The 13,742-nt window shown below is 30.8% G+C and overlaps 1 protein-coding gene across 1 annotated transcript in view; it reads left to right on the top strand.

Moving 5' to 3' along the window:
• The window catches only part of orb2, a 128,101-nt gene extending 114,878 nt beyond the window's left edge, over positions 1–13,223 (top strand). Inside the window, exons 5-9 of the mRNA XM_035089340.1 lie at positions 4,507–4,779; positions 4,894–5,006; positions 5,087–5,479; positions 5,550–5,660; positions 5,776–13,223. Coding sequence (XP_034945231.1) covers positions 4,507–4,779; positions 4,894–5,006; positions 5,087–5,479; positions 5,550–5,660; positions 5,776–5,889 — 1,004 coding nt within the window. The 3' untranslated portion in view covers positions 5,890–13,223. The remainder of the gene's footprint in view (positions 1–4,506; positions 4,780–4,893; positions 5,007–5,086; positions 5,480–5,549; positions 5,661–5,775) is intronic.
• The last annotated feature ends 519 nt before the right edge of the window (positions 13,224–13,742 follow it).

Genomic DNA, 13,742 nt, shown 5'->3' with positions numbered 1-13,742 from the left:
CATGTTGGCTACAGTCTAATAAATAATCCAAGTTCGTGACGTGAATTCTCTTAAACGGATTTCGCTTTGAGCTTGTTATAAGTCAAAAGTAGATTTCGATAATGACTAAGCGTATATAGAGTTGCACTCATGTCCCCTGACGCACATCACCAAAAATAGCACTCCTGCATTTATAACATCAATCTTCTTGCTCTATTTATTTCATTTTTCCTTCATCATCATCTTCATTTTCTTTACCATACAAAAAATAGTTTTCATGGTTTTTCCACTTGGTTTTATTATTGATTATATTTACTCCTATACACCACACCACCATGATGTACCTAGTGGATCAATAAAAGGAGGAAATGCTGCACCTGAAAACATAAAAGTTCACCGTCATTCTACCTTGCATATCTACCCTAAAAATCAATGAAAAATTGTGTTCGTAAAAAAGAACCATCTTTCAAAATTATTTATTCTTTGCTTTTAAAAAGTCCTGTAAGTACTTTGAAACATCAACACTATGATTTTTATTTAACCTTTATATTCAATAAAAAAAATTTTTATTGAATCATTTTATCATTTTTTTTTTTTGTTGAAAAGGCCATAACTGGGTCTAATGCTCTGCGGTTGAGATCGCGATTATCGAGATGATTGATTGTAAATCGAATAGTGGGTAGGACAAATTCCCAGGCTCACAGGGATGGCTAATCGATATCACTCGAGTCTGTTATTCATAGTCATAATGGTGCGGACGTCAGTGCTGACGTATCGTGACGCTGTACTACGATAAAGTTTCTCTCACATTACCAACATACTGTTGTTTTCATTATACGCTCCGTATTTGCTTTCCTTTATATCACAGAATGTTTTATTATACATGTACGTTGATATTATTATGACTAGTTGATACTACTGTCTTGTCACGATGAAAATCCAGACGTTATTGAAAATGTTGCTTTCAACAAAAACATTATTGCCATTTATTCAAGTTTAATTTATTGTTTTATATTTAAAAAAGCAATTAACTTATAATAAAGAGAAAAATAAATTTTTTCATTGATGTTTTTACAACTTATTATCACAATGTGTAGTCTTTGTAGAATAGAGATGACGTAAAAATCACTTAAGATGATAAGAAAAAAAAGGAATTGATATTTTTGGCTTTTTTATTTGAGTTAACGAGTTATTGAAAATATTACAAGTATTAGGATATGAAAATGGAAATAATTAAGGAGAATTTGGTGTTAATAGAGTGTAGAGGGAGTAGATAAAAATAAGAATTCTATTTTCATAGTAACCAGTGATAATAACAAATCACATGGAATTAGGATAGTATTTTTGTACAATGTATATCTGTATATTATTCTTACATTTTTTCTTTAATAAAAAAACTATTTTTATTTCACGTAAAATATAATTACATACAAACATTATTGAAAATATTTGTTATTTGAGTATTTAATACTTTAATTGGTTACAAATGAGATTATTTAATGTAAATATTTTCACCATCGATTTCAGTTGTTAATAATTCTTATAACAATGAATAAGAGTAAATTATTTTTTTGTTTTATAAGAAATTTAATTTAACACATAATGATTGTTTATTGAAATAAACTTTCAAGGAAAATTCATTTATCATGAAAATAATATAAAATCCTTGCATCTATAAGGATATTATTTTCTATTTGTATTTTTTATTAAAAATAATTTGTGGTAAATTATTTTTCATTAGTTACCAATTGACTAGTATTCAGACGATGAAAATCCTCTTTGGCGGAAATACAAAGAAACATCAAACAAGTTAAGACACACTAATTTAAGCGTTAAAATCAAGAAAAGGGAGATCTTGAATTTTCTACGTTAGTCTGAGGTAAATCGTATAAGCTTCTTTTCTCAAAGTCATTCATCCCCTGAAGCAATCAGGTTCAAGCGCATCATCATCATCATCGTCGTCGTCGTCGTAGAGTCTATTCCACAGTTGATGGTGTTCAGTTGCCAGGAAGATCGTTATGGTCGATGGCATTTACGGTCGTGTATATAAGCCTGTATCCTTTTACGCCCTCGAGAGAAGAAAAAAATAATGTCGAGGGATCGGAAGTGATTTTTAGCATGTGAATCCCCCTAGGAATAAAGGTTTAATAGCGGTGGTAGACGTAAAATTGCGAGGATGACAACGAGCTGACATAAAAAGATAGTTGGTTACAATATGAGGAAAGTTTTAAACGACTTATCCGTTTTTATTGATAGTATATTAATTCATAATTTTATCGGATACTTTTAACAACCATTCTAGTCCTTTATCATATTTTATTGAATAAATAGATTCAAATTTTTATCAATCAAAACAAATAATATTTTTTAATATTACAATACTTGTATTTAGTTCTCATGATATTATTTTTGAAATATTAAATATATTTTAATTTATTAAAATAACAAAAAATTTTATTTATTTAACAATATTATCAAAAATTAATATTATTTAGTTTCATTCAGACCCAAAATGATTTTTAAAGAAATTAATTATTTATTTAATTAAAACAAATGTTTGGAATAGAAGATTTTAATAAAAACCAGTTTTAAAAAATTGTTTCAAAAATATAAAAAATATATAATGATTAGAAAAATGAATAGACAATCCAGAGGAAGCAAAAATTATTGCACAACTGCATAAATGCAAATTTTTTTTCTGTAAATAATTAAAAGTTACGCCATTTTGATAGTAGATAATGAGATCAACATCACGTCCTAACAATATATAAATAAATAATCACAATGACACCATAACTCTATCATTCAGTTGAAATAATCAGTTTTCTCTATTCATATAATAGTAAAAACTCGTTCAAAGATGTCAGAATAGTATAAAAACATGACTTTCTTCTTTCACAAAAAGTAATTCATTTAATTATACAACACAATCTATTGCAAATTAATATCTGTCTAAAAAACAATAACCAAAATATAGCACACATGTGTCAAAAATTCAATTCATTGAATTGTTTCATATTTGAGGTTAATACTTATAATATATATATTCTGATGATTCGCGGAATTTATGCTATATACACCCACACATTGACAATCGCCATTTCTAACGGCGAAACTTGACGCATATATTCCTGCGCCCCGCTTCACCGCACATATCCGTGTGAGCACTCGTTTGTCTCTGATTGTTGTCAACCGAATGTATTCAGCAATTTGTTGACGATACTATCTTTTGTGAATTCTACATCAGCAGTCTCTTTGCTCTGTATTATTATTATTATTATTGGCATTATTGTTATTATTATTATGAAACTTTTAGATGAAATTAAAACCGAGGTGTTGAGAAAAAATAGCGTGAAATTGTAGATGCTTTCAAGTGTCTAGTGAAAAGTATCCGCGAGATTCCTTGTGGTTATTGAGGTGCAAGAAACTTCAGGACAGTTACTGCCAAGGCAATTTTTTTTACTTAACGACAGTTCATCGACGTTATCGTGAGTGTTTTTCTTCCTTCACCCAATCTCATTGTGCTGCTGAGGATTTTTTTCTGCTCCAAAATTTCCTTGAGAGTTACTTGAATCACCACACCATGTTTAGATATGGCATGTGCACAGTTTGGCCCAGAGGTATGGAAAGAAAAAAATTTATTTCATATCTAATCGAAAAAAAAAAAGTTCGATGACCTGAAAGGTATTATTATAGTCTTTCTTCTTATATTTGATATTGGAGTAAAAAAAAAATGGATACTGAATTTTTTGTGCATTTATCAAGTAATATTCATGACATAAAAATAAGTCAGTCGTAAAATGTAAGTGAATGGTAGGTATGCATTTGATGGAACAACAGTGTGCATTCCGATCGCACGTTGTTGATGAGTCTAAGATAAATTTTTCTAACGCGCACGCCGGCTCTCTGCTGTTTCTCTGTAAGAGCATCATCTTGGTCGATGCTCCTTTCTTCCGCTCGGTTGTTCTATAAGGATGTTGCATGCTTCCTGTGTTTTCTTGTTTCCCTTGGCGACGAGTTTAACAACAAGCAGACGTTCTTGATAGCCGTCGATTTTTCACGGATCGTTTTCTAGAAATAAATATAAAACATTGTGCAATTTGTTATGGCGACTTTTATAAGAAGAGCTCGATTTCCTATTAGACGTAGATTCGGTGAGTTTTTTAACCTCACACAAATCGTCTAGCCATACTCCAATTCTTGCCGTCTTAAAGCGTCCATGTTTTTTATTCATTTAAATAGATCTTCAAAAAACATTGCCATTTTTTTCTTTTAAATTTATCTTTAGATTGATAAAAAATAATCTTTGGTCATTTTCAATGCAGAAATTTTTTTTTCCTTGTGTATAGGAAAGTTTGAAGTATGATAAAAAATTAAGAATTATCATATATTCACATATTTTATAAAAAATGAAAATAAAATTCTGGAAGAATGAATATTTTAATTATTTTTCAAGCTTGTTAAATTATAGTTATATTTTTCTGATTGATTGATCAACTAACTGAAATGAAAAAATTTCTTTTACAGGGAAATCTCCATTCTTTCCGGGACTGGAAGACCAGGGTGGAACCTTGCTGGAGGATCCAACAGGCGGTGGACAACTAGATGGCGTAGGAGTAGGTGTAGGGGTAGGTGTTGGAGTAAATGTAGGTGTTGGCGTTGGAGGAGGCATCACCGCACCCCAGACAGCACCGCTTTCATCACCAAGTCGTAGCAGCCCTCACAGTCAAGGCAGCGAGACAGGCGAGCGGTTCTCCAGGAAAGTCTTCGTCGGCGGTCTGCCACCGGACATTGATGAAGGTTCGTGTGGTTTACGGTTTTCCGCTCCAAATACTGCGTTTCCGATTCCATGGTAGACAGACTCAGCTGAATCGTGACGGAAAGCCCAAGACAAATCTATGATTGTTTTCACAGACGAAATCACTGCGAGTTTCCGGCGCTTCGGACAGCTGGTTGTTGATTGGCCACACAAAGCAGAAAGCAAGTCATACTTTCCCCCCAAAGGTTACGCTTTCCTCCTATTCCAGGTAAATTTTATCACTAAGAAAGTCATTAAACCCTAAAAAAGTATTAAACTGTGATATTAATCCTATCTTTTTTCTTCCAGGACGAAGGCTCAGTTCAACAGCTAATTGACGCTTGCATCCAAGATGACGACAAGCTCTATCTCTGCGTCAGCTCGCCCACGATTAAAGACAAACCTGTTCAAATTCGTCCTTGGCGCTTGAGTGATGCAGACTTTGTGCTTGATGCTTCAATGACTTTAGATCCACGGAAAACAGTGTTTGTAGGTGGAGTACCACGACCTTTAAAAGCTGTTGAATTAGCAATGATTATGGATCGGCTCTACGGTGGGGTTTGTTATGCCGGAATTGACACTGATCCTGAACTCAAATATCCCAAGGGTGCTGGCAGAGTGGCGTTTAGCAATCAGCAGAGTTATATCAGTGCTATCTCAGCACGATTTGTTCAACTGCAACATGGTGATATTGATAAGAGGGTATGTTTATCGATTAAGCTTATATAATGATTATTTTATAAAGTTATCACATTATTATAATATAACATAGGTTGAGGTTAAACCGTACGTATTAGACGATCAAATGTGTGACGAATGTCAAGGCCAGCGTTGTGGTGGAAAGTTTGCGCCCTTCTTTTGTGCAAACGTCACTTGTCTTCAAGTAAGTTTAATTGTATTCACAAAAGTTGTTATTTATCTATATAGTTACATGATAATTATTTAACCAGACAAAAAGTAAGCAACAATTTTAATGAAAATTCCTAATTTGTTAACAGTATTATTGTGAACATTGTTGGGCAACAATTCATTCAAGACCAGGGCGAGAATTCCACAAACCACTGGTGAAAGAGGGTGCAGACAGACCTCGTTCAGTACCCTTTCGCTGGTGATAACCCCAACTGCGTCGTTCCTAATTATCTCGCAGTCCTAGCTAATTAACTATCACTTCTACAAGCCTCTTATACCTTTATCTACTATTACTACTACTACTATTCTACTATTTGATCATCACTATTCTATACTATTACTATTATTGCTACTACTTACTGCTATTCCACACCGTTTTATTACTATTACTACCGTTGGAGCAGAATCGACACCCACCTATAAATTGGTCGCGTCAACTAGGACGAGGCTAAGTTTCGGCGTCGCCTCGGGCTTCCTTCGATCTTCGGCCGTGATTACGAGCAATTTTAAAATCACAAGAAGAGGAATATACATCTGCTAGAGTCTGTCATATGATTATTCTTCTACTGTAACCACTAATCAATTCTTCAGACTTGATATTATCGAGAGGAGTTAACACAAGTTGGATAATAATATGAAGATCGTCACCATGGTTGAAGATTATGTGTTTTTATGTAAGCATGTCAAGATGTGTAGGGATTTAAATAATGAAAACAAAAAATTAAATAACAGGGAAATCAAAAAAATGAAAAAAATAAAAAAAAAGAAGTCGCGTGCCGTACGCGGTTGAATGTTAATGAAAAATTCACGCTTTACTGCTGTGTATTAGACAATTCTATCGCAGTTTCTAGTAATAAGGACTTATAGGCTACGTTACGTAGGCATGAATATTGCGCAGAGTGGCCGTATGTATAGGAAACGGCGAAACGAGAGAAGAATAGGTGGAAGTAATATTGTCGTTCATTGTTTGTTTTTTCTTTGCTTATCAGAACTTGAGAGAAGTTTGACCCACGATGCTGAGAGGATAACCCTAGTCTCGTGAATCATTGAAATAATTCTAGAGTCAATTTAAATACCTTCTACCCACGAGCATTGACAGTGTTATCATTTCCTCTCATCGTCTTGGCTAAGTCTTCTCTTCTGTTGAATTCAGTTTGAATTTTTGCGAAAGCACAGATCTAAGAGAAATCGATTAGAAAAGTATGTCAATACCTGAGAAATAACTAAACTAAGAATTATCATTTGTTACGTTTTTTTTAGCTTTTTATCACTAAACTATTATGAAAGCTAAAAAATTCGTCATTGGATCCTCTTAGTTGCGCATGAGATCCTCAATTTGTAAATACCTAGTATCTATTTCCCTTCTATAAACAATTGATAGGCGCAGTATCAGCGGTCAAGATAAGCACACTTTTTCCCTGACAATTAATTCTCGGTGTAGATAATCAAACGGTGCAATTGCGTATGTAATTGAAATAAATTTCAAGCGTAATCACCCGGCCGGGATTTCACTCACTTCACTGACTAAATAAAAAAATTTCACACAGACACCTTATGCATACACAAACGCGTAAGATAGACATATGATAGGGAACAATAGTCAGGTGCAGTGATACATGAGACAACGTTTGTGAAAGATGATTAACGCATTAAAATAAGGTGGAATTTTTCAACAAACACACTCTTGTATACACATTACATACATATTATTAATAATTATAATAACTATTACCATACATGAAAAAAAAAAATCACGCAATTCATAATATCACATACACGCATACAATACCTTATGAAGGAAAATTAGAGTAAAGGTATAAAAAAGTAATCTCCACAACTATATATATACATATATATATTTATTTTTTTGGTCTCCTTTTTGTATATATGCTCGCCGCCGATAGAAATGGCGGCAATTACATAGGTAACCGCCCTCGTGCACGAGTGAGATTAAAGCCACGCGCAAAAGAAGCCGCGAGAAACAATATCATTTTCTCTCTCTTTCTCTCTCTCTCTCTCTCTCTGATATCGAGCCAAAGTTTTTTGCGCGAGGCTCGCGCTCATAAATAGTCAAGTTCAAGAGTAGTCCTCAATGAATTTTAAATGAAAATAACCACACGTGGAAAATCCATTAAGTATAGGAAAATGAGAGTAAGAGTTGGAGAAGCAAAAAAATAAAATACAAGAGTTTACGCGTCCGACACACGATTTCAAAGCAGTTTCAATCTTCTCTTGTAAGATCTTCTCGATCATATTTGATAATAATAACAAAATTGTGAAGTAAACAATTAAATGAAGCCAATGCCGTAAATAATTACCAACGAGGCGATGATAGAAATAATATATTAGCGTTCGCAATCTAAAAGAAAATTAAATTTATTGTAAAACTAAATTGGGAAAAACTATTAAGAGTTACCAAGTTAAATGAATTTCTTTATAACCAAGACTCTGTTGAGTTTTGTAAAATAAAAAAAATAAGATGAATTGTATAAAACAAAAATAAAATAATTAATTTTTTTGTAATGTCTTAAATAATGAATATTATTAAAAAAAAAAAAAGAAGATTTTAAAAATTTGTATAAATAATTGGAGATAATTCGTTATCATTAATTAATAAATGACAAATTAATGTTACTATACGATTTCGAATGCGAACATCATTAAATTCAAAAAAAAAAAAAAAATATAATAGCAATTTAAAAGAAAAATGAACGCGTGAAATTGTGAGAGATTAACGAGCATTAGTTAGTGCAATTTTACTACAAGTCCTGGCTTCTTGTGTCAGGACGAAATTTTTAGATAATGATTATAGAACAGAAAGAAATCAAGATTAATAAAATACAGATCTCTGTGTTTTATGAATCAATAGAAGAAATCTTGAAAAAAAAAAACCGTTCTCGGATGAATTTATAAATATATTATATATGAATATATATATATATATATTTAAAATTATATATATACATATAATACGAGAAGCATAACGCGATTCATACATTTTAGGCATGAATTTATTGTCTGCGGAAGTGGGTTATAACGCATTTCTTTCTCACACGTTAATCCACAAGAAAAGATATATACGGATTCGTATGTACACGCGCGCACGTTTACACTTTCATACAAAACAAATTGCCTGCATAAATTGGAATTTTATCCGAAATAAAATGCTAGCTAAACACATAACATGTTACCAACATACACATAAAGTACATATACAAATAACAACATAAACATGGACAAATAAATAAACAACACGCGTGCACGTTTTAATAATTTAATTAAACAATCTCATACTTCTCTGGCAATAGATGTGCATAGCTTTACTATCTATCTTGCAAAGTCATCAAATTTTTACGTGTCGTACGTTTTCCGTGGTCCTTTGATAAATAATATTCAATTGTGTGCAATAATTATCTTCGTTACACACGAATTGCGCCAGGCATTTACTCAACTTGCAAATGTTCGTATAACAAGTTGTTGTAAATTTCATTCTACTACATTTATAATCCGATGTATGAAACAATTATATTTTTGTGGTATGTAGTTATATTGAACTAAAAAGAAAAAAAAAACAAACAAAATACGAAAAGAAAAATCGTACATTTGTCGCGCAGTATTGACAATCGTCTGGATGTATTAGTAAATTGGTTGGAATCGAGGCCGCTGCATATAAAAGGTTTACTATTGTTAACGACGACAGGTTTTCAAGTGAGTCGGACTTTTTTATTTTAATTTTTTCGAAAAACAAAAAAAATAAACGATTGCCGCTCGATAACGATTAAATTAATTAGCGTGAAAAGCAGCGTCAACTGAAATAAATAAATAAAAAAACCTTGACAATACAGTCGCTCGTTTGGAGCATACGATCAATGTATATTGACGTGAAATGTGCAGGTAAAAGAATGGTCCAAACGATCGGATGTAAGCACCTTGTTATAGGTAATCATCTATTATACGCATTCGTCGGTAATCTGATCGTTCAAGACACGTGACCATAGTGCAGTATCGGTTCCCTTGATATGGGATACGTGAGATGGTCAGTACGAATATTACAAAATAATAAAAACGTGTGAGCTGAAATAAAACTCGATACACACATGGGCACGTTAGATGACAAGTAAAAGAACGGGATAGTTGATTAAATCGAATAGAAAAGAAATAATAATAAATATATTAGGTGTGATTCTTCACCTCCTTTGTAATATGTGTGATAAAAGCATCATGTATTTATATATATATTTCATCTTTAGCAAAGGAAAGAAAAAGAAATAGAGATATTTATATATATAAATATATTAATAATTATAAATAATATAAATATAAAATACTAATATATAATTGATAATAATAATATTAATATTGATAATTATAATAATTAATAATGATAATGATAATATTAATATTAATTAAAATATTTAATATATTGCTACATACCTTATGAGGGATGTACTTGAAGTTAGGTACTAATTGCACGATACGAAAATCATTACAATATAAAATCACCTAAGACAACAATAATCATAGAAAAAAAAATGTTACTCTTGATATTTGCTGTTTTCATGACGGCAATTTTATTATCAGATCCAAAAGTAACATTGAAGATTCAAAAAATGGATTAATAAACAAAACCGACATTAAATTTCAATTTATCATATTCGAACTATTCGTTCGATCAGTGGATTTATAAATAATAAATATATATATAATTAATAAAACTAATTAATTAATCTATGAGGCATGAGGCGCGAGATGAAGACGCGAGGAAGGAAGAGTAACAATGGTAGTCATTCAATAATAGATTTGTATTTTTCAGTGTTGAAAAATTTTTTATACCGCTGTTATATTCTTGTCTAAATATCTTAGTTTTCAGTGTGACAGAAGAATAATGTATGAGCGAAAATAAATAGGTCAAAATGTATGAGTGGTCATGAGAGAGTATAGAGTACGGGCATCGTCGATACGTTTGAATTATTACGTGTGAATAAAAAAAAAAACGATTATAATAATTAATATAAATAAGAACAATGAATTTTTTAAGTGCTAAAAAAACAAATCAATTTTTCGGTATTAGCCAATTACAATTAATGTTTGTTATAAATTATTCATTACAATTAAATGTATATTCGCCATAACTTAATGAAAAAAAAAAAATTGTATAATGCGCGTGAAAAATTTTTAATCGATTGCCGGGTCGTTAGTATGTCAGATTGAAGTGATAAATTTTTTTTACCTTTTTTAAATATTTCATTGGCTTAATTATATATATATATTAAATGGAAAAACAAATAATAATAATAATATTTTTAATATCAATAGTAATAGTAATAATAACAATGACGACTGTAGTTACTATTATTATTTTTATTGTTTGTTATTATTATTATTATTATTAATTAATTATACTTTATTATGCATACTCAACATTTACAAACATAACACACCTCGTACCTATGTAGAGGACCACTGCTGCTCATCCTCCAATATATAATTGTTTTTTTGTCCGCGAATGTTTAAAATAAATTTTTATTTTTTTACACAGAGTTATTGTAAAATGTAATAATTATAGAAAAATCTTAGTATCTATAAAAAATGAACTCCGGATATTGTTTTTTTGTTAATAATTACATATAAATATATATATTTTTTTTAAATAATAAAGTAAATATCTAACATAATAAGTTCGTGAACCTGAGAAAAATAAACTAAAGCAAATATCTAATTCATGAGAATAAAAAAAAAAAAAAATCTTGTGAAAGAAAAAGGCATTACCCAAAAATGATTTGTTAATTTTTTAAAATCATTTCTGCGGTTTTCTCAGATGAACGACGAGTAAACACGAGTTTCCGGTCGTTTTCATTCCCGGAAGTTTGCGGTGATTTTTTAAAAAACCACACAATTATTATTACTTATACAGCTATTTTTTATTATCGAACATAACTATAATTATTACTATTAATAATTAATATTATTACACTTATTATTATTTTTTTTTATTATCATCATCACCATCCATCGTTAATAGGTAGAATCGTTATTATATGATATATATCGTAGAGATCTCCACATACCAAAGATACATACAACACACACTTACACCAACACAACACATTAGCACGCACACAAAAAAACACTGACACAAGATGAGCAAATTTTTCCCGCCCGTCAATGCAATACATACACTTTTTTCTTTTTCTTTTTTTATTTCATTAATTAATACTATTGAATACAATACCGAAGAACATTTTGCTATTTAATTCGGCCAATTAATTAATTAATTAATAACTAATTATATAAATATCATCATCTTTTAACTCATATCGTGCGAGTGCCGTTTTTTAGTCTAGTTAATGAAAAAAAAAAATGCCTAAATTTTTTGAAGGTATTTTTTTGCGATTCATGACCTGACCGCATGCGCACTAGATGTAAATTATGATTTAAGTTATAGTAAAGAGAGGTAAAAAAATAAATAAATTAGAAAAAAAAGAGATAAAGTGGAGAAGCAGAAACTTATCGTGAATGCGTCAAGTATCGCGTCCCGTCTTTTAGGAAATAGGGATTTAATAGAGGTAAGACTTCGTTCGAAGCAGCTGGGAGTAGTGCAATGTTTTAATGGACTGGGTTTGAAGTGTGAGGAAGGAAGTGTTCACGAACAACAAGGCATTCGTATTGAAAAGAGAAAAGTAACGTTTGAAAATTTACGAGGTAAACCGCGTGCAAGACGTGGGAAAAGTTTCTAATTGAAGTTATCCTTTAGTAACATCACTAGTCAAACTCGTTAAGGTGATTAAAAGCATGCTTGTTACCTTAAAACGACGAAAAAGAAACTAAATAGACATCATTACATCTCGAATGGTCTTTCGTTTCGTGAGACTTCACCTCCACTTTGTTTCCTTCATGAGTTTGTTAGTATGATAAAAGAAATGAAGAAGAGAAGAAGGATAAGAAGGGAAAGCAAACGGGAAACCGGTTCGACATGATTCCATGAACTTATTTCATGGGTATGAATGTAAAGAGAAAGATTAAATAAATGATTATAAGATTAAATTAATGCTGAAAATTTTCGTATGTGTATAATACGTTTTAGAGTACCAATTATAACTACGTGTGTTTTCTAGTGAATGAGATGAGATTTTTGATTGTCTAGTAAAATTGATAAGTTGGTTTTATTATTTTTATTCTTTCCTTATATTAATTTGTAAGTTTTTCATGTAACGCGCACGCGATCACACTATTGAAAAAAAAACACATATACAACAATTTTTACTAAACATTTATATATATATATCACCTATTCAATCGATGAATAGAAAGTGCAAAATATCAAAAACACGCGCGCGCGTGTTTTTCTTTTTTACCATTTCAATTAAGAGAATAAATACATAAAAATACTAAAAAATTATTTTCTGCAAGTTATTATATGTAATACTTTTTCTGCTTCGTAAAGTATACTAGCGAGTCGAGAAAGTGAAATAATAAAAGTGAGACTACGCTAGAATAAAGAGTTTTGTAATTTTAAATAAAAATTATGTCTTGTATATGTGTGGCGCGATGTAATGATGGTTCGAACCTGATTTCCCGATTATTCCTAGTGGTATATAATGTTGTATCGATATGAATAGGATAATTAAATGATGAGAATTTGAAAAAATATTAATATTAAAATATTAAAAGTAAAAAAAAAAAAAAAATTAATACACGCGGACTGCTCGATAATGTTATGCGTAATTTGTAATACGCAATATGATGTAGTCACGTGTTACTAGCCAATTTGCTCCTACAGTCTTTTGTACCGTTCTTTTTTCTAAATAATCGATTAGTGTTAAAGAGATGAAAAATAAAAAAAAAATTATAAGTAATGTGTATTATTCTACATAAACGAAAAAATACGCTTAGAGAAAATTTTTTACACCTACACTAACACGCGCGTTACACACACGTTCGTAGTTGGATTTTTCGATTGTATTTGTCGTCGTTGGCTTGATCAATAAATTAATGAAATTCAATATTCTTAATATATTTAAAAAAAAAAAAAAAATGATCGCCACGACCAAAACGT

This window comes from Chelonus insularis, unplaced genomic scaffold, assembly GCF_013357705.1.
Source record: "Chelonus insularis isolate UGA/USDA-ARS -01 unplaced genomic scaffold, ASM1335770v1 contig_66_pilon, whole genome shotgun sequence".
Taxonomy (NCBI): domain Eukaryota; kingdom Metazoa; phylum Arthropoda; class Insecta; order Hymenoptera; family Braconidae; genus Chelonus; species Chelonus insularis.
The sequence above is the reverse complement of the archived record's forward strand: the minus strand, read 5'-3'. Positions and strand labels throughout refer to the sequence as shown.